We start from the raw sequence: 22,987 nt of genomic DNA, 5'->3' as shown, positions 1-22,987 counted from the left end.
AACGTGTGATTGGATTTCCTCAGAGTCGCCTCACGTAGCCAAACCAGCCAGCAGGTGTGACTTTGTGTTAAATGTTTAAAGAACGATTAGATCTTTCTGGGAAGAACAGCTGCCAGAGAGCGAACAAATGATTGATGAGTAATCTGTAAACCTTCAACAGAGCACACACTTCTTTTAAAACATCCCGAGACTCACAGAGGCTTTTGTTCTAAAATCAGGCTAAAACAATTATATCGCTGTTGCCGGAAAAAAAAACCTCGTATCTCCAAAATGGTAACTTTACAGGAGAAGGCAAAAACACACTTCACTTTTAATGCACGTCAATGGAACTACAGGTTTTTCAGAGTAATTCTAGGCCATTTCTTTTGCTCCATTCATCATGAAATTTGCAAACAATGTAAAGGGTAACAGGCACTTTGAAATTATGCCAAGAACTGAAAAACAACAAAAATAGAGATACAAGTGTTTGTTCCAGCAGCAGCGTTATAAGGTCATACATCTGTACCCTTTGTTCTCAGCTTAAAGCAACAAGTAGGGATATCAGAACAACATACCAGCAACTCTACCACTGCGTTTTGTAATTTAGTGAAGCTGGGGCGTGTTATCATTTTCACAGGCAGAATATAAAATGTAAAATGTTTTATGCACTTAATTGTAAATACGCTAAACAACAGGTACACACCCTGTAATCAACCCTGAGTTATTATTTTTCATCTCTCTCTTTGTATGTTTTATGTCTGTCTATGATGTCTAGTATGTCTGTGGAGTTGCCTTTATATTTATGTGTATTTTTTGCACATCGGAATTGGAGAAACGCAATCTCGTTCAGCTGTGCGCCACTTGTTGTGTAGTCTGAATGACAAAGTTCACTTTGAAATCAACATTAATAGGGAGTTGCCTCTCCTCCACTGGGAAAGCTTTTCATTGCTGTGAGGATTTGATTGCATTCAGCCACGAGAGCATTAGTGAGGACAGCTTCTGATGCTGAATGATTAGTTGTGGAACACAAACCCTGTTCCAACTCATACCAAAGATATTATATGGAGCTCCATCACCGCCTAAAGCACACGTGTCAGGCTCCAGTCCTCGCGGGCCAAAACATTGCAGACTTCAGCACGATGCCTCATTAAACACACCTGATTCAGCTCATCAGCTAATTAGCCAGGCCTTCATGAACTGAATTCAGAACATTAGATGAGGGTAAACGCTGATCTCCACAGCATTTTGGCCTGGAAGGTCCCCAGTGTGACACGCCTGGTCTAAGTCAGGGTCAGAGAGTTCCAGTCGTATAAGTTGTTTATGGATTTATGTCTGTTCGCTTCTGCACTGTGCTCTATTATTACTGTTGCCTGTACTGAGTCAATAAAAACCTCAGCTATTACATTAGACTTCACCAGTTTAATCACAGATACTCTGTACTGCTTTGAATACAGAGATCAGCCTAAACTCACCAGTAATAGATAAAATTAATGGAAACACACTTGAAAAAAAAACATGAATAAAAAAATATATACAATAATAGGTAGAAAAATCCAGATTTAATTGGACATTATGGCGATACATGATGGTGCATATGATTAAAAATGCATCTAAATTCACTGACACTTAAGACAAAACAGTATCGAGTACAGCATTCACAAAAAAATACAAAGATTATTATGTTATTGATCTCACACACACACACACACACACACACACTCTAGCTATGGTGTACAATGCTGTCGATGCTCTCTTGAATCTCTGCCATCTTCTTTAGCACCTGATTTACCTTCAGCTCATCAAACTCCAAACATACAAACTCAGAGTCCTGAGAGAGAGAGAGAGAGAGAGAGAGAGAGAGAGAGAAGATAGAATATTAATTAAAAGAAAATTCCAGCATTTTTCAACCCTATATGCCCATGCGGTGGCATTTTTTTGGGGGGGGGCAGGGCTTCAAGGGACAAAAGGGGCAACATGAACTTGAATTTATTTCATTAACAGCGTTCTGCAAACACTCTTATTAAGAGAGTCTTCTCACATTCCTGAGCAAAAAAAGTATTAAAACACAGTATTAACAGAGTAGCACAGCCAAAAGCACCAGCTTTACTGCCCAAACAGGGACTTGAACCCCAACCTCCAGCATACAACACTAACATTACTACACTATGTATAGCTATGAATAGGGGTGCAACAAACATTCGATAATACTCCATCTTTAAGATATTAGGAAAAGGAACAGCTGTTCGAATAACTGACACATTTACTGCTTTTATGAACACACGGCACTTCTGTGTGGGAAACAAACATCCATTAAGTGAAATACTAGCCTCTCCCCTGTAGTATATATCTTCCAGCTCTGCACACTGGAATCCAATGAGGATTTGGCACAGTTTCAGAGACTCACGCAATCCCAGATGACTCTGAGCTTTAACTGCAAGTTCGGTCCAAGCATGTTCAGTACTTCTCTAGAGTTCTAACTCAGTTGTGTTTATTACTGAAAATAAACAAGAGCGTTCTGGCTAGCCAGCTGTCCGAAAATTATTCAGACAATTCGTCCTACACACTGAGTGCCCCAACTGTGCATCTCACAACATTAGTGTGGCACAGTAAACGTTTTTATTGCATTTTTAATGGTAACGTTTTTCATTCAGCCTTACTTTGAGTGTATTATACCAACTGATGAGGTGATTTAGGCTATCAAAATATCTTAACTACAGTTCTATGTGGATTGCCACCCATACATATGAGCTATGGTAGCACCGGCCGTTAGCACATGCTCTACACTATCAGAAATAAAGGTTCTGTGCAGGTACAATTTTCGTTTATCAAGGTACAAATACTGTAAATGTTCCCTCAAAGGTACAGCAGTGGGTTTAAGGTCCAATCCTTAAATAAGTTTTTCCCAGGTGAAAAGACTGTATTTGTACCTTTTCATATCCGAATGTTTTAAAACAGGACAATAAAATAAAAAGCCTGGAGACGAGACGGGGTGTGTGGAGTCAGTACAGCTTAGAACATATCATTTCAGTGGATTATGGTACAGTTATGTTCCCTGACTAAAGGTGCTGAGATGTACCCTTGAGGGTCCCACCCCAGTGACAGGAGGGGGACTGCCCCAGTGACAGTTTACTACCTTTTTTCTGAGAGTGTATAAACCTGTTTTGAGTGGCTTAAGATCCATCACTCATCTGTTCACAAAAAAAGTTGTCTTTATTTTGATGATGATGGCTAAAAAGACTCTTGTTCTGCTCTTCGCCTTGAACTGCTGTTCAAACAGAGCCAGATCAGTTTTAATGAAGTTTAATCCAACTTTCAAACACAGGATCAACACAAAAAAGCAATTCCAGTTACTTTAACTTTCCCCAGTATTTTCTGGTATCCATGGCGATCAGGCCGGTGAAAACTCCACCCACATTATGCTGGTATCAAGTTCTTTGCTGTGAAAAACAGTTCCATCTCTGACAGAACGAATTATACAAACTTACAACTTAATTTACAAAAATGTCTGACTGAAGAATTTAACTGTTCTACAAAAACACATCTCTCATAAACTGACAGAATCCCACAGCTGCCCATCGGCTTCTGTTATAAGAGTTTTGTTTGATTTGTCATATCTTTTCTATGTACAGAGAAATACAGTGAAATTGTAAGTGGTATTGTCAAGAAAGAAATAAAGGAAGGAAGGAAGGGGAGGAAAATATCCTCCACACTATAAAAGCTCACTGGCGTGGAGTTTTCCCAAGCTCCGCTGAAGTGAGCTGGTGGGTTCATTATTTAAAGAAAGGTTACGTCCCTGGAGAAGGTGAGCTAATGTTCACAGACTTCCTCTGCTGAGACTCAAAACAGAGCAATCGGATCAATCTGGACAAAACCGGAAAGAATGTTTGTCCAAGGTGGACATCAGAAACATGCTGAGATTTCACACCCTCACCACAAGAACCAGTACATTTCACAATGCAGGATTTCTCAATAGGAGAAGAGCTGTGGGACATTTTTATTGAATAATCCTCATTTTGCACCAATAGCATTTTTATGCATATATTACTCAAAAACACCCTCACGATTAATCATTTTATCCAGCATATAGACTTTTCGCATCTTTTAGCTTCTGTATGTGTAGATATTGCTCACTTTTGAATAGGGCCTGACGGATATGAAACATTTGTGGCCCATTCAGATGTCCAATATAATTCATCAATACAATTTTATATTCATATTTTGGATTTTAATTTTATACCCCAGTTGTTTTTGGTTAAACTGGGCTAAACTGACTGTCAGTTCTCAATTAAACAACAGGCACTCACAGTCTTAAATAATATTAATATTGTAGCACTAGTGGTGGTGCTGACCTCCCTTAGATAAACTCAGAACTTATGTTGACCTGCCCAGTTTCATAACTGTCTAAGGCAGGGGGCGGCAACTCAAATGTTCAACAAAAATCAAACCACATTGGGAGCCACATTTTATGTCCATTTTACCATCTTGGCTGTAAATTGTCTCAGTATGTGCTAAAGTACTAGTATAGGCTGAAAATATAACAAAAACGCAGACTTACTTTGCTCTGCTTTAAGCTTTAGATCAGCTACAGCCGCTTTTCTCACATCTCCAGCAGGAAACTTTTCCACAAAAGTGGAATAGCGTCTTGTAAAATGTCTCTCAATATTTTTCTTTTAGCTGAAGTCTTCTCATTCCCCAGCTTCTTGTTCGAATTTTCCCGTTCCACCTTAAATAGTGCCTTAGGTGCCACAATGTAACTGCTGCATTATTTAAGGTGGAACAGGACAATTCGAACAAGCACCTGGCGAACAAGAAGATGACTTTGCGACTTTTTAGTGTTTGACAGTTTCTCGTTGCAGATTAAACATATCAGTAAACCAGCTGGAGTGATTATAAATGTAAATAAGTCTGACTGTCTCCAAATTATCGATGTTCATCCTAAATCTCTCTCTTTGCCGCTTCGTTGGCTACTAGCTAGGTGAGACTGTTGTCTGCATTGCTATGGTGACCAACAGTCTGCACGCCAACCTTCAGGGTTAAAGTTTAAATCAGCAGAGGCTACAGTAACTCCAGCGTTTAGGACCATTTATTGTTAAACTGTTTTGAACGATCAGCAGAGCTTTATTTTACTGTAAAGGAGGATTATTTTATTTTTACCTACAAATCTAATTCTGCTGTGGAGCCGCAACAGGGCTGCACAAGAGGGGTGCTGCCGACCCCTAGTCTAAGGTTTTACCATTACTGGAAGATTACAAGTCTGAATCCAGACAATGCTACGGCAAAAAAGCTGCGAATTATCAGGTCTTTCTGTACGTCATTGGCCTTTACTGATGAAAATGTGGGTCACTAAATTTAAGAAATGATATATCAGTTGGGCCCCACTTTTGACAAGTACTGTCAATAATATGTTGTATTTTCATGATGGCTAATGTATTTTACTGCTGTTCAGCTAGTTTATGTTATATGGCAATGTAGCTAGTGTTCTTCTCGTGTACGCTATCATGAATGTAGTAATGTCTCTGACTGTACCGATTTGTGCTTTATCAGAGTTTGATTTAAAGGGCCTCTATCATAGAAAACCAATAAAAACAGAGCAGCCAATCAGAACAGATGTCACTTACATGCACCAGTCTTTAAGGCATAATAATATATGAATGATGTTTTTGGTACAAAAAAAACCCACACAAATATGGTTTTCAGATCTCTGAGAAAAAAGACAATACAAAAGTAGGATATGGCCTGTTAGTAAGTAATCTGCCCCAGAATGATCCAAAATTTAGACGAGGGCGAGTTCATCACTCTCTCATCTCTTCTGCTGCTGTTGGCTGATTACCTTCTCGCTAATTCCTGCTTTTAAACTCCCACGAGGAACCACACTCACACACACACAAACACACACACACACACACACACAAACACACACACACACACACACACACACAAACACACACACAAACACACACACACACACCCCTCTTCCTGCACTTACAAAAGCTCTAATGAGAGATGACTGTTCCCACCCTCACTCCACCTCTGCTTCAGACACACCCTGTATCTTTCATTTCGGCTGACACTCATAATAACACAGAGAGATCACATTAACTGGGGGGGGGGAGAGGGGGAGAGAGAGAGAGAGAGAGAGAGAGAGAGAGAGAGAAAGAAAAAGAAAATGAGAAATACTGAAATCACTACCTGGGTTACTTCTGTTCTGTTTTATCACAGAGAAGATGGAAAAAATAGACAAATAACTGAATGAAATGCCACTCATGTTTTAACAGGACTGTAAAATGTTATGGTTTTGCTCATACGTGTGAGTAAATACACATACGACACTGTGACGCTCAGAAACATGCAGGCCTGAAAGTGAGCGCACTGCTAAGGACACGACTGAGAAGACAGACAACACAGCTCTACAGCTAAAGAGGCTAACTTCTCTATCTGATGTTAGCTAGATCCAAAAACAATGGAAAGATTTCTCTAACAAGCTAAAATGTTGGCTCACTGTCCACTGAGGATGTAGAAGACGAGTCCTCATAGGCACCCAGTGCTGCACTGCTTAGCTGTAGTTTTAGCTGACATCTCTGGTATTCATTCAATAAGTAACTTGCCAATTTCCTTCTGTTTGAATAATAAAACATTTTCAAATGTATTTCTCTGCTTGCTGCTAAATTTTAAACTACTGGTTTTCAGCCTCTTTAACCAGAGCTACCACCCAAAAGAGTAAGACTCAGGCTAAAGGTGGGCAATATGACAACATGTTATCGTTATTGTGATTAATATTATTATCGTGATACACAATTCACATTTCTCAGTGTACTATGGATATTGCCAGTACTTAAAGAACACTGACCAACTGTGTTTTGTTAGAAAGAGAGCATCACTAGTCCTGTCCCACTGGACAGAGTGCAGTACAGTATGTGAAAGTCTGAATAAACATCACTGTACTCAGTTATTAGTGCAGTGTGTCAAAACACTGTAATATGTATAGTGTGAAAATGTCTTTAAATATCACAATAAGGCATTTTTTGCCATATTTCACACCCCTATATCCAGGTTATATTCCCAACTGGTAGTCTGGCCCACTCTTCTGCTCCAACCCGCTCTGTTTTGCTCAGGGTTCATGGGTACCCTATTTTCTTCTGATCCATTATTGGGTGCTTTTTGGGGTATGTTTTGAGTCATTATCCTACTGGAGGACCCATTACATGCATTTGAGACACAGTTTTTGTCTCTCTTAGAAGTGGGCTTTTCCTTGTCTTTTATAATGGAGCCCATTTTCATTGAGCCAGCAACCAGTGCTGCTACTTGAAACTGTTGCATCTCAAGCTTAAAAGTCTGTTTTGAAGTTTTCCTTTCTTTCTCCACCATTCAAACATTTTTCTCTTGAACCTGAAGCTCAATTATCCTCTTGCAGCCATATCCAGGAATGTTAGCTATGGTTCCACTGGTCTTAAAGGGGACCTAATACGCTTTTCTGGTTTTCCCTTTCTTTTAGCGTTATATAGCACATACTACACAGCACGGGAACCGCTTTTCTCAGCTGCCTGAAATGCCTCATTAGAATTATAGCCCTTTTCCTTTGTTACACCATGACATCATCTCATAACACAATCCTTATTGTCTGCCTACCCACAAGCTTGGCACTCCCTCACACAACGCACAGCAACTACTGGAGGTCAGGAAGAGTTTGTTCAGTTTTGAAGCCATGGGGAGAAGACGCAGACCTGACTTTCAGGATCAGATTCTGGCTCAAACTGAAATGGCAGAACCAGACGCACTGGCTTCTCAGGAGAGAAGGGCCTGCAGACTGCAAGACAAGGGCGGAATACGTAGGGGCGGAACCGCTTTGGCTGCTGACCAATCAGCACAGAGTGTGCGAGCTGACCATTCAGAGTACATTGGGCTCACTGGGAGGTGGGGCTCAAAGACACCAGAGCTCTACCAGAGAGTTTCAGACAGGGTAACATTTACATTGATCAGGCTTTGCTATTACCTGCTTTTGAACCTCCTTATACAACTTTGTGACTTCTTAAAACAGAACTGGTCTTGCTTTTTCCAGAGGATGAAGACTTGAGTTGGTGTTATTGTTCAGAAGTCTAGACTAAACATTTTCAATAATGTAAAAGCCACCTGACATAAAAATGTCATATGGGTTTTATATTATGCTTATATGTTTATATTATTTTATAATAAATGTCTGCGATGGACTGGCGACCTGTCCAGGGTGAATCCTGCCTTCCGCCCAAAGACAGCTGGGATAGGCTCCAGCACCCCACCGCGACCCAGAAGGATAAGCGGTTTAGATGATGTATGTATGTATAATAAATGTCAAAATTATTCAAACAAACTAGTCCTGAGCACAATTTTATATAATTACAAATTATTAGTAGGAAGCTGTTCCAAAGTAATTATATAAAAAATGATTCATTTTTAGGTGTCCAGAATGATGAACAGAGCTGTGATCATTCTAAAATGACTCCATGAAGTAACTTTAATTTTAATTTTCTAGGATTAATTTTCTATAATGCCTTAAATTTCAAATCACATCCTGACACAGACATCTTGACAAAATATCCTATTAACAGAAAATTACACTTTATTCTTTATCCTCGAATAACTTCTTGTTGCCTTGAAATATTGAATAAAACATCTAAAAGTATGTTTACTGTTGTTATTGTATAGTAACTGTATAATATAATTATTTTATAATATATGAAATCATATTTTTTCCTTTATATATATATATATATATATATATAAAACACAAAAAGTGATTTTCATACTTTTGAATGGTGGTGTTAAAAATAAAAGCTGTGGTTTGGGTCTTGTATTGTCTCGTCTAATGGTTTGAAGGAGATCAGTCGATAACACTCTACTGATAACAGAACCTACATTTCTAATGTGTGGGAGGCCTGGATCCTTCTGATAGGAAGGCATTAATCTTGATTTGATGGCGGTTAATGTTGCTAATGCATTTGTCGAGTTGCCTCTATTCAAACCAACAATGAGTCCTCCAATACTGCAGAGAAATACACAGCAAATAAGGGTGGGGAATATGGCACATATATAACGTCATGATATCTGAAGACGTTTTCATGATACATGATATTTGTTCTGAAGCTTGATGAGTTGAAACTGACACAAACTTACAGTGGTTCTACATTTAGAAACACTTTTTAATTAAACATTTTACATATTGCACAGCAGTTAAAGGGGAATTCCACCAATTTAAAAGGCTTCTGCACAATTCACGCATTGAGAGTGTGAAATGGTTCACTCATAATATTGTTAAACAGTGTCTCAGCCATCAGGCATTCATGTATTTATAACCATTTCACGTAATAACTTTCTGCGACGGAGCTTTTAGAGGCATTAAACTCTTCAGACGTCTGGTTCCCATCACCACCACCATAAGCAATTCTGACTCAGTAAGTTTCTCTAGAACAGAGCTTTTTATGCCTAACCCGGGCCAACTACACTCTACTGGACTCCTGTCACAATAACATACGATCATATTACTCACTCCTAACTGTAACAGACTAAAACATGGGGCATCACATCATCAACATGTGGCACAGCTTCAGACTCAAGCTGAGCCACGAGCTCAAATGCTTAACATCATATGAAGCAGATGTGGTTCGAGGAGTCATCAGTAACCACTGGACTTTTGTAAACTTTAGTAAATCATTACCTTCACCTCGAGTCACACAGGCTAATGTGATAATTAACTGTGGACATTTTAAAATGAGCTCACTAAAGGAAATAAAACAAAAACACACAAATTGCCAAAGATATCAAATACATCAGGTGGGTTAGACAGTGAAGCGACACTTCTTAACGACTGTAGAGCTGCCGATTCTCGACTACTTTCGCATTCCAAACACACTGCGTGATGTACCAGGCGTTACCATGGAGACTGGTTGGGCGGATCTTTCTGCAGCACCGTGACTTTCCATTGGCTGAATAGACTGTAGGCTGAACGTGAGGTGCGTCTACCGAACGCTGCGTTTCACACGGACACTTTATAAAACAGGTATATGCTGTTTCTCTATAATAACAATTTTCCAAATCTGTGCCTGAAACAGAGATCCATCCCAACTCACGGAACAGCTTTCAGGTACAGGAACAGGTAATAAGCATGCTTGTTCCAAAATTCAGACTGCTGACTGGCTGCCTAAATCACATTCTGTAAGCATGTTATTAACATTCAGTGCTTTCTGATTAGTCTGCAATCTGTCAGACAGTAAATACAGCCACTTCAAGCAACTCACACTTTAAGCCTCGTCCACTTTTGATTTATAATTTAAAAGAAGGGTTCAAAAAGAGTATTGTACAAGACTCAGTATTGAAGTCAGGGTATCGTATTCACATCCCCATGTCCATTTCAAATAAGGCCAACAACAACGCTGTACAGAGAAAAAAAAAGGACATAAATTTTTACATCATCAGTTATTAATCAATAATCGTATGTTATGATGAGCTTATTCGGAAAAGGATACATTTATACAGACAAATAAAGAGACAAACGCAGATTCGTGGTTGTTCTGTTCTGACTACATACACCTATGTGAATTAAAGGACAAGTCTGGGCTTGAACTGCTGACCTACATATGCGACTCAATGCCTCCTACTGCAAATGCAGACAGGCCTGTCCTGCCTTTCCCAGTGCCTGTTATTATCCTTCACTTTCAGGAGGAGTTGGTGGTTTGGTGGTGGAAATAAAGCAAAGCACTCAAACAAATACCAATTCAACATGCTGGACAAAGACATTTTGGACTGAATGGAACCTTCTATGGCCCATGTGTCGGGCCTGTTCAGGCCTGCCACACAATCCTACCGGCCCGCAAAAGTATTTTAATTTTCTATTAATATTAGCCTGTTTCACAATGTGCTGCACTACAGTCCCCAGCATGCACTGCAACGTAATGCGCTCTGATTCTTCTACCTCAACAGCAGTCTATGGGACAGCGGTTATACCTCAATTCTACACAACTGCACCCAGTTCCACACCAGCCATATCACTAAAATGCATTTTAGCTGCACACACTAAACCGCTTATCCTTCTGGGTCGTGGTGGGGTGCTGGAGCCTATCCCAGCTGTCATTGGGCGGAAAGCAGGATACACCCTGGACAGGTCATCAGTTCATGGCAGGGCAGACAGACAGACATACACAGTCACACACTCACTCACACCTAGGGGCAATTTACTATGTCTAGTTGTCCTGACTGCATGTTTTTGGACTGTGGGAGGAAACCAGAGTACCCGGAGGAAACCCACACAGACACGGGGAGAACAGGCAAACTCCACAGAGAAAGGACCCTGGTCACCCGGCCGGGGAATCGAACCCAGGCCCTTCTTGCTGTGAGGCGACAGCGCTACCCACTGCGCCTTACTTAAGTCAGCAGCTCGGAAATTGGGCCCAAGACTTAATGAACCTGCAGCAAAGAAAGGATCCCAGGTGTTTAGTTCAAGCAAACAGGTAGGTTTAAAAGACTGAGCACCTGGGGACATTTAAGTTACGAATATAGAGTAACAGAGCTCGCATCCCTGCAGAATTTCTCACCTGCACAAGTAATTCGGTGCACGTTAGCCTTTTCAGTGTGAAACACACTGAACCAAAGGATAAAATAAGGATGATGTCACACGCAGTTCACGTTCGGCACCGGAGTCTGGGTTATTGCGATCTTGTATTTTTTCTTCTGAGATGTTAGCTAGCATCTCAGGGTGAACCCAATGAAGCACAGGATTAAAACACTGACACTGTTCATGAATAGATTTACAGACACAATAAAAGCATGAAATGAAGGGTAGTTTAATTAGTCAGTCAGTGGCCTAGTTCAAATTTAATTTAGTTCCATTTTGCCAATTTTTTTTTTGTTTTCCTTTTGTTTTGTTGTCACCCCTGACATGCAGTACAGCGGTACTCCAGTAGTAGTCCAAGTTTCCAATGCTTTAAAAAGGCTAATGCTACACCAACAATCTCTTCTACTTATAGGCCAATCTAAATGTAAACTAATCTGACCTAGACTGGCAGAGACACATTCAGTAACAACCATATAAACAATATATACCCAATTACAAATATATCTATGAATGATAAATACATGTATATATACACATAATGTTATAAATACAATATATACGGTATGTTATGTACTGTTAGAGTAAGCAGTTATGTGTTGTATTCTATATACAGTAAACAGTCTGTTTTATGGAAATGCTAGGGATAATAAATAATAAATAAATATTGTGTGCAACATACTTATACATTATTATTATTATTTAATTCTTAACACAGCCATTTTAGTGCCATCCACGTCGTGAGACGACAGCTCACAGACTGCAGGAACACCGTACCCTGCCCTTTATCTGAAGTCTTCTATTCCACCAAATTTCATGATGAATGGACCAAAGGAAACAACCTAATATGACTTGGAAAAAAGTCTGGTTCCATTGACTTACATTCAAAGTAGAGTATGTTTGTAACAGCAAATGAAACACTGCTATGTATGCATGTACTTGTGTACCCGGCAGCTTAAGTACAGGAAAATAACAATATTAACCAGCGAATTTAGCTCGCATTTGACTCTCACACCTGAAGCTTAAACAAAAAATTGTGTCCAATATGACTTTTCTAAATCGTCACAGCCCTAGCGATAATGAATTCATTAATACAGAACAATTATTTATGAATTATGAAAGGAGGCCTTGCTAACTGATCCCCACAAGCTATTATTCAGTGTCATTTAGGGTGAAATCCTCCTTTAACGTTTACACTGAGCTCTGGGGGTGTTATCATATGATAGGAACATACAGTTCATTTTCCATTGTGAGCTTCATGTTATTTCCAGGGCAGTGTAGACAGATAAGTTTCCGATCACAATAGTGCATCTGGCAGCCCCGCGGTTCTCCACAAACAATGAAGGGGATCTAATAACACAGTCACTGCTTGCTGTTAAAACCTGCATGTGTTTATATGACCTGCTGCACAGACTTCGAGCACCAGAAGCCACAAAGGAGAAGTAGATGATAAGCACACAAGTTCAACAAGAGGTCCAGCTCTCTAGCTGATAAGGACGTCTTAGTTAAACCGATACAGGGTTTTGGCTGGATGGGTGTTTACCAACTATTCTAGAACAAGCAAGCCAGCTGCCTTCTGCCACAGCAGACATGGCTTTTACAACACAAACAAGGGTTCAAGAGTCAACAGTGGTGGAAACTTTTTTGGTGCTACATAGAAATATTTTGACAAGATTCTTTAAAGAACTGTATAGAATGGGTTCTCCATCATGGAGAGAACACAAAATAATAAAAGTAGACCTAATAGTAATAATAACAACAATAACTATAGCCACAAACAGCAATTCAGGGGTCAAAGCACCTTTGCAAGTACGTCTAACATAAAATTAGAGTAGTGTAGTTTTCTGGACTATGTATTAAAAAAAGTTTTGTAAATGTGATAAATTTGTAAATAGTTTTAACATTTGAAATCACCGTTTTAGCGCCCCCTATTAACATATGTCCACCAGTCTTTGCACACTGTTTCAATATTAGGCGTTGAGAATGTACACCAAGTTTGGTGTCAAGCGGACAATATATACTTGTCACTGCACTACTGTGTTCAAAAAGAATATAAATCAGTGAGTTAGCACAAAACTTATTTTATTTTTTTTCAAACTAAAGACTTGAGTATTTTGACACCATTTACATTTCTTAAGTTAAACTGAGGGAGATGTAAGTTACATTTACTTATGTATGATTTTATGTTCTTCTGTAGGTGGATTCAGATCACAATTGGCTTGCTTCTTCAGAGTATTATTGTTCACCTAGTCTGTACCAAGTTCAGTCTCTATCAGGCAATGTATGAGTGAGTTATAGCTAACGGATTCATGAGTTCTCCACCCAGATGGATTGACTGACATGTTGCAGCAACACTGTGTTAAAAAGTCATTTACTTTCAGACTCCAAGTTTTGTTTCAAGACTAGTTTTGAGATATCAGATGCAAATTGTAGGACTAGTTTGAAAAATACAAACAATGACCATTTGTAGAAAAATGGTAAAAATTTGTAAATGACAGATTGACTTATATTAAAATTTTCAGGCTCATAAATGTGCAGGTGAACAGGCTGAATGGTAAAAATACCATTTTTTAGTGTTTTAAAACATAAGTAACACCCCCAGTGGTCGATAACTGTAAAATGTAAATGGGTAGTAGGTAGTCCATACCTGAAGATACATATAGGTTTCATGGAGATGGGCCAATTCTAGGGCTGTCAAATACCTGCTGAAGTCTGACTGGCTAATGGCAATGTTTTTCAAATATGACATTAGCCTCATAGGATCTGAATGAGGACGGCACACAGTAACAATATGTCAAATTTCATGTCAATTGAACGACCTTTGGTTGCATATTTTCTTGATACAAATCTGAAGCCACGACTCCTGTAAGGTACATCATGCCTGTGAAGTTTCGTAATAATCGGTTAAAGAGTTTCCGAGTCCTGTAGATGCGTAACTTGCGCACCATAAGCTACACTCCTGTTTTTGGGTGGTGCTTGGACACTACATAGTGTTGAAATTCCAATTTGTTTTGCTAATTATTAAAGTTTAATCTCTTGGGATTCTTTCGACACCAGATTTGTGCAGACTGTGTGAACACCTGGGGACTGGTTCACGCTCAAAATCTGTGAGATTTTGCATAAAATGCAATTTTTCTCAAAATAAAGAAGGAGGTGCTATCTGGATCCTGAGCTGTTTTTGAAGAGCATGAGATGTGTAGATAGAGGAAAAAAGAATCCGGTCTACTAGCTGTTGACAAAGTTTCATGTCTGTATGACTTACGGTTTGGTATGCTTGATTCGTTTCAGTAAAGAAAAAGAAGAAGAAGATGAAGAAGGAGGAGGAGGAAAATCCTAACAGTTACAACAGGGTTCCAGCACCAAGTGCTTGGACCCCTAATAATAATAAATGCTATAGAGAATTAAAATAGTATGAGAATAAAATGTTACAACACACAAACACACACACACAAACACACACACACACACATTAACATTGAGTTTCTGCTGTTAATTTGTTTATTTGATAACTGTCATTAATTCACTGTTTAAGTACTGCAGTATTAAACTGAAAATGATACTATAAATATAAAATTCTATCAGTTGATATCATTTAACCTTTTCAACTCCTTGAGACCACCAGTGGTTCCAAAACGCACTTCGTCATGTTCTTCATAACTTTCATATTTCATAAGCTACATTCAGAAGGTGGGGGTCGTATGAGAGCTGTAACTGTCTTCTTTCCAGTCTAATAGATGGGTGATGTAATTTTAAACTCTTACAATAAAAGAAGCTGAACTCACAATTTTTTTGTTCTACTGAAAGTCGACCCATTTTTCCACAAATCTGGGCTATAAACTATAAACAGATGGCGTCTCTTCAGTGATCTGCTCTGTAAAAGTTACTTTTATAAAATAATATAAAGAGCGTCTCAGATTTTTGGCTTTCAGCAGTGAATTGTAAGCATATAGTAATATGTGTGATCATAAAACACATGTTCTGTTAATCTGAGGGGAGCTTTTACAAAAAAAAATAAAAAATAAAAATGTACATTTATTTCATGTAGTTACTGAATAATTTGCCTTACAATTTGGTCATGTAAATTCAGATGGACAAACCAAAATATACCCTGGTCAAGATATTATCATATAACCTGAATTTTCAGGCCCTTAAAAACAGTAACAGCCACAAAATGTTCAGCTGAGTTGTTCATCAGTTGAGCTATAAAAAAAAGATGACAAACTTGTACAGTGTAAGTTTGTCTGAGATATTATTGTGTAGTTCAGCTGGTCGTGTATTAAAACAAACATGCCTAAAACACACAGAACAATCTCCATATGAACTCAGCCATCAGGTCTGGATCATCTCTTACGGTAGCTGCACATGGTAAACAAATATTAATATATCGATTTTCTTTTTTGCATTATGTGAAAACTCCCATTACACTTTGCACTGCGTTTCAATTTCATGATGGACAGAACATTAGAAATGGTCTAAAACGACTTAACATCCACTGAACATCCTGTAAAGTTACCATTTTAGAGGTTCTGTTATGACAACAAATACTATTCATTTAAAAAAAGGACATTCAAATAGCAAAACTGTTACAACGCCCCAAAAACAAATGGATCTCTCAGGACTCCTGTATATGAGTTACTCTTTTGAGAGTTCAGGTTTGGATGCATTTCCGGTAGCCTGGCACTTTGTTGGCTATTCCTAGAAGGGTTTGTCTAACATTACTGTGGGCGGTACGTGTGTTATTATCAATCTTACATGAACCCCTGCAGTGAAGCAGAGCCAAACAACTCCTCTGCCATGCCCTGTCCCATCCCTCTTTGACGGCCTGTATAATTTGCTTCGTTTACTCTAATCCTACCTCACATCACTCTCTTTTTCTGACAGCAGCATCTTGTTTATTCAATTGAAAATGGCTACGAGCTTCCTTCATTTGTGCATTAGAGTTGCAGGGCACTCTGCTGACTCACACAGTCATTAAGGACCAGACAATAATTCAGTTGCACTATCAGATGCTTGGGTCAAATGCACGTTCACTCAGACAGTTGTTTCGGCAGAATTTTAACCACACCAGATCTTCCTGGGAAGTAGTGGTGGATGATGTGGCAAAAATATGACATCATGACACTTTTTCAAGACGCACAATTCGCAGAATGGTGTTTAGTTTTTACGAGGCTTGATCTTTTTCAATAGACGAAAAAGAACCACACCTAAATAGTACTATCAAAAACTGAGTACTACGTCTAATTATGCTCTCTTTGTAATGAAACATTCAGCTGGTCAGTGTTCGTTACGTACTGATGAAATCCACAATATTCTCAGAAAAGCGTATTGTGACGTAGGGATGGCCTAAATAACCAGAACACTCGAGTATTCAGAATTATTGTGCTTTAAAGCCACTAAAATCAATTAGAGCAAAGGCCTTTGGACAGATAGAACAGTTATTGTTACTATAGGGAAAATGTAAAGCTAGTTTAGGTGAATTTATCATAAATTCATGCCAGCCATCCTCATCACCTCGCCTCTAAGTGAGCCAACCTGCTCTGCTTTCCACACAGTCATTGACGCTGAAGGGCTAGAAGGAAATATGTGGGAGTACTTTAATTTTATAAAGCAGAATAACACCACTGCACTGGACTCTACAGAGCACAATAACCCCACTGCCCTGACCTTATAGAGCAGCACTGGCCTCTATAAAGCAGAACAAATCCACTGCACTGGCCTCTATAAAGCACAATAACTCTACTGCACTAGACCTTATAGAGCACAATAACCCCACTGCACTAGACGTTATAGAGCAGAATAACTTCACTGCACTGGCCTGTATAAAGCAGAATAACTCCACTGCACTGGCCTCTGTGAAGCAGAACAAACCCACTGCACTGGCCTGTGTAAAGCAGAGTAACTTCACTGCACTACTACACTGGCCTCTATAAAGCACGATAATCCCACTAAACTGGCCTTGGTAAAGCAGAATAACCCCACTGCACTGACCTCTGTAAAGCATAATAATCCCACTAAACTGGCCTCGGTAAAGCAGAATAACCCCACTGCACTGACCTCTGTAAAGCAGAGTAACTCCACTGCACTACTACACTGGCCTCTATAAAGTAGAATAAATACACTGCACTGGCCTCTATAAAGCAGAATAATCCCACTAAACTGGCCTTGGTAAAGCACAATAACCCCACTGCACAGTCCTCTGTAAAGCAGAGTAAGTCCACTGCACTACTACACTGACCTCTATAAAGCAGAATAACCCCCCCGCACTGGACATAATAAAGCAGAATAATCCCACTAAACTAGCCTCGGTAAAGCACAATAACCCCACTGCACTGCCCTCTGTAAAGTACAGTAACTCCACTGCACTACTACACTGACCTCTATAAAGCAGAATAACCCCACTGCACTGGATGTAATAAAGCAGAATAACCCCACCACACTGGACTCTATAAAGCAGAATAACTAAGTGTATTTAAAACTTGACAGCACAAACAGCAGATCTTTTTATCCCGATCCACAATCCCGAGTCGTTTCTGGCTGTATCAGAGAACGGTTTCCTCCACATACTGTTAGTACAGCGCAGGAGCTGCTCTGCTACTATCACACCAACAAGATCACCACATCTCTGTTATTGTTTTAGATGCTGTTTACAATGCTACATAAAGTGAGTGTGATTTGGACTGGAGTTTGGACACTTCACTTGCAAGCACTTACAGACGTGAGGCAGAATCAGTTTTTAGAATAAGGGAACTTTTCAGATCAGGTTTAAAGAATTTTGTGAAAAATAGACGTCAAAACCTGAGCACGTCTTGAAAAAAATCAGAAAACGTTCACACCACCTCTTTATTTCTTCTTCTCTCCCTTGTGCTCCATACAGGATTTTATCCTTTGCCTTTGATACAGGCCTGTCTTCCCCATTCCCAAACCCCAAACATGAACAACTATAAAAAAAAAATCTAAAGCGAGATCTCAGATCTTCTTAAATTTCAAACAGAAAACAGTCGCAACTATAGAATCATCTTGTCCGTTAGGTAATAGATTTAAAGTGTTTAAAATAATTTCATGATTGTCTGTCCTTTAATAAGCTTAGAAAAAATTCACTCAAAAAGTGAAACGTCTGCACCTTGATAGAACTGTTCACACTGGCTCTAAGCTTTTATGAGTTCTATGAAGGGAAATTATCTCAATCTTGAATCCTAAATCTGGTAAGTTACCCATCGTGACTGTCCTCACCTGTCCGTTTCTACCCAGCTCCAATTCCACCAGGGCTACGGGGGTGTTGGATGTGCTCCCCCTGGTGGATGCGGTCTGCAGGTCCACCCTCCAGTTCACGCTACGCAGACCTGGTTCCCACCGGCTCTGTGCCAGCAGGCTCTCTCTGATCCGCGCTCGGTGAGCCTTCCAGAAGCGCCCCAGAGCCGCCGCCTGCTCAGAGCTCACACCTCCACCACCCTGTTTACGCGTCTGAGCTGTCAGGAAGGCCTCCAGCTGCGTCTGATCCATGTCTGCTGTAGCAATGGACTGAGAGAGAGAGAGAGAGAGAGAGAGAGAGAGAGAGAGAGTCAAGTGTTGGTGAAAGCGCAAAATAAAAAATAACCACACAGATAGACAGATAGATAAATATCATGAAAAACATCAAGAAGGCTTAAATACTTCATTTATTTGGATAATTTCAGCAACACCAATAAAAGCCACAGTCTGAGCCGTTTTCTCAGACATAGGGTTTAGGGTTTAAGCTAATAGACTAAACTGCACTGCCAGTGGTGTTTATTTTAGACCCATGTGGGTCAACAGCTTAGGCCAAACAAAACAAAATGCTGCCATCAGCTGGTGACGACAAAGATCCACAACATTTAACACTGACTGCCTTCTTAAATACAATAAAGCTGAAGATAAATAATAAAGCTTTCCTAAAGAAAAACAAATTTCTGTCAATCGAGTCTATTGAAATGACAGCAAACATACACAACTTGCAGTTCTAGATTTAATGATCTGGATGCTCATTATTTGGTTGCAGATTTTTGTTTTGTGTCACACAGGCAGTGGGAAGCTCTTTTCATGCTGTGTAATTTCAACAGTACCGCATTAGCCTCTATAAAGCAGCATAACCTCACTGCTCCGGCCTCTATAAAGCAGCATAACCTCACTGCAATGGCCTCTATAAAGCAGCATAACCTCACTGCTCCGGCCTCTATAAAGCAGCATAACCTCACTGCAATGGCCTCTATAAAGCAGAGTAACCTCACTGCTCCGGCCTCTATAAAGCAGAATAACCTCACTGCTCCGGCCTCTATAAAGCAGCATAACCTCACTGCAATGGCCTCTATAAAGCAGAGTAACCTCACTGCTCCGGCCTCTATAAAGCAGAGTAACCTCACTGCTCCGGCCTCTATAAAGCAGAGTAACCTCACTGCTCCGGCCTCTATAAAGCAGCGTAACCTCACTGCAATGGCCTCTATAAAGCAGAGTAACCTCACTGCTCCGGCCTCTATAAAGCAGAGTAACCTCACTGCTCCGGCCTCTATAAAGCAGCATAACCTCACTGCTCCGGCCTCTATAAAGCAGCATAACCTCACTGCAATGGCCTCTATAAAGCAGCATAACCTCACTGCTCCGGCCTCTATAAAGCAGCATAACCTCACTGCAATGGCCTCTATAAAGCAGAGTAACCTCACTGCTCCAGCCTCTATAAAGCAAAATAACCTCACTGCTCCGGCCTCTATAAAGCAGCATAACCTCACTGCAATGGCCTCTATAAAGCAGAGTAACCTCACTGCTCCGGCCTCTATAAAGCAGAGTAACCTCACTGCTCGGCCTCTATAAAGCAGCGTAACCTCACTGCAATGGCCTCTATAAAGCAGAGTAACCTCACTGCTCCAGCCTCTATAAAGCAGAGTAACCTCACTGCTCCGGCCTCTATAAAGCAGAGTAACCTCACTGCTCCGGCCTCTATAAAGCAGAGTAACCTCACTCCACTTGTCTCTACAAAGCAGAAGAAGCCCACTGTACTGGTCTCTGTAAAGCAGAAGAAGCCCACTGCACTGGACTTTATAGAACAGAATAATTCCACTGCATTGAATTTTATAGAGCTGAATAAGCCCACTGCACTGGACTTTACAGAGCAGAATAAGCCCACCGCACTGGACTTTACATAGCATAATAAGCCCACCGCACTGGACTTTACATAGCATAATAAGCCCACTGCACTGGACTTTACATAGCATAATAAACCCACTGCACTGGACTTTACATAGCAGAATTAACCCACCGCACTGGACTTTACATAGCAGAATAAGCCCACTGCACTGGACCTTACAGAGCAGAATAAGCCCATTGCACTGGACTTTATAGAACAGAATAAGGCCACTGTACTGGACTTTACAGAGCAGAATAAGCCCACTGCACTGGACTTTACAGAGCAGAATAAGCCCACTGCACTGGACTTTACATAGCAGAATAAGCCCACTGCACTGGACTTTACATAGCAGAATTAACCCACCGCACTGGACTTTACATAGCAGAATAAGCCCACTGTACTGGACCTTACAGAGCAGAATAAGCCCATTGCACTGGACTTTATAGAACAGAATAAGGCCACTGTACTGGACTTTACAGAGCAGAATAAGCCCACTGCACTGGACTTTACATAGCAGAATAAGCCCACTGCACTGGACTTTACATAGCAGAATTACCCACCGCACTGGACTTTACATAGCAAATAGCCCACTGCACTGGACCTTACAGAGCAGAATAAGCCCATTGCACTGGACTTTATAGAACAGAATAAGGCCACTGTACTGGACTTTACAGAGCAGAATAAGCCCACTGCACTGGACTTTACATAGCAGAATAAGCCCACTGCACTGGACTTTACATAGCAGAATTAACCCACCGCACTGGACTTTACATAGCAGAATAAGCCCACTGCACTGGACCTTACAGAGCAGAATAAGCCCATTGCACTGGACTTTATAGAACAGAATAAGGCCACTGTACTGGACTTTACAGAGCAGAATAAGGCCACTGCACTGGACTTTACATAGCAGAATTAACACGACTCGTATATATATATGTATATATGTACTTTGCATATGAACACAGTTTAATATAAAGTGCTGTTCTCTCAGAAGCGACCTTAACTATTCTGAATAAACGTTTGCAGTAAATGTTGACCTCAGACTGAGACTAAACACCTTTAAAACGCCCCTCATCTTTTCGTGCAGCGCGTGGAACTCCTCCTGCGGCATCTCGGGATAAATCTCGTTCTTCAGGAGATCCTCTGTTATCTCCGAGTTGCCGTAATAAACTTTTTGAGCGATTCCGTTCAGCAAACCGCTCAGCGATTTCAGGCTGTCAGCGTCCGCCATAGTGGATGTGGACGGACAAGTCACGTGACCGGTGTCATGTGAGGGGGGCGCACGTGGGAGACACAGCGGGATGTGATTGGCCAATGGAAATACGCGTAGAGACGGTTCTGTCCCAATACCCGCACAGAAGTGTAGACTAAAGGAGTGCAAGGGGGCGAGGGTGCACTGACCGGTAGACAAGAAACACTCGATAAAGACATTACTCGAGTAAATACGGAGCCCCGCTGGTGACATCCTGCACAAATAAAAATAATGCATGGCCATGCCTTAGTAAGGCGTGGGAATGAGATGATTAAGTCGTGGCCACGCCTTATTAACGCGTGGGAACGAGATCCTAATGCGTGGCCACGACTTAATAAGCCGTGATCTCTTTCCCACGCCTTACTAAGTCATGGCCACGACTTAATCATCTCATTCCCACGCCTTACCAAGTCACGGCCATGCATTAGGATCTTGTTCCCACGTATTAATAAGGCGTGGCCACGTGTTATTTTTATTTATACAGGATGGATGTCAGGGCTCCGTAGAAGTGCTTACTTTTAAATGTGGTATAAAAAGTATAAATAGTAAAACTGGGAAATAGCCCAGTTTGCATGCTATATTTGAAGCTATTAGACTTGTAGCAATTCAAGTATACAGTGGGTGTTTAAAGTCCGCAGCCTTAGTGAAATTGCAGGGCTGTTTTGTGATGTAAACTCAGAAAATAAGGTGAAAATCTACATCCACTGACAACATGGATGAACTCTCATCAGCTGTCTCCTTAAAAGTTTAAAAGCTCTTAAAATATAACAAGGGGGGTTTAAATGTTTTATGCTGCTCTGTGTTCAGGATATGATCGCATTGTTTTATCTTAAAATGTTTAAGCATTTATGAACTATGATTTTTGCTCAAATGCTCCATATCAACCCATTCATTTTAGACATTCTAGACGGGAGCGCCCCCTAGCGACATTACGGAGTGGTGATTCTCCTCTGTACAAGTTCTCTGGCTCACCTGAATCATCCATTCCGCCCTCTAGCGGTAGGACGCTTAAACTGCAGCGCATGTTGATTAATGCGCATGCGCA

The 22,987-nt window shown here is 40.4% G+C and overlaps 1 protein-coding gene across 1 annotated transcript; it reads right to left on the bottom strand.

The window, feature by feature from the left end:
- Window positions 1-1,519: 1,519 nt before the first annotated feature.
- Window positions 1,520-21,937, bottom strand: commd1 (copper metabolism (Murr1) domain containing 1). The gene is made up of 3 exons (XM_036557161.1): window positions 21,748-21,937; window positions 18,788-19,075; window positions 1,520-1,807 (listed from the first exon to the last, which is right to left on the bottom strand). Exons 1-3 carry the CDS (start codon window positions 21,919-21,921, stop codon window positions 1,700-1,702), a joined length of 570 nt encoding a protein of 189 aa, XP_036413054.1. The 5' UTR covers window positions 21,922-21,937; the 3' UTR covers window positions 1,520-1,699.
- Between the last annotated feature and the right edge of the window lie 1,050 nt (window positions 21,938-22,987).

The sequence above is a fragment of the Colossoma macropomum genome, unplaced genomic scaffold (genome assembly GCF_904425465.1).
Source record: "Colossoma macropomum unplaced genomic scaffold, Colossoma_macropomum, whole genome shotgun sequence".
In the NCBI taxonomy this organism is placed as follows: domain Eukaryota; kingdom Metazoa; phylum Chordata; class Actinopteri; order Characiformes; family Serrasalmidae; genus Colossoma; species Colossoma macropomum.
This window is presented reverse-complemented; position numbering and strand designations above follow the sequence as displayed.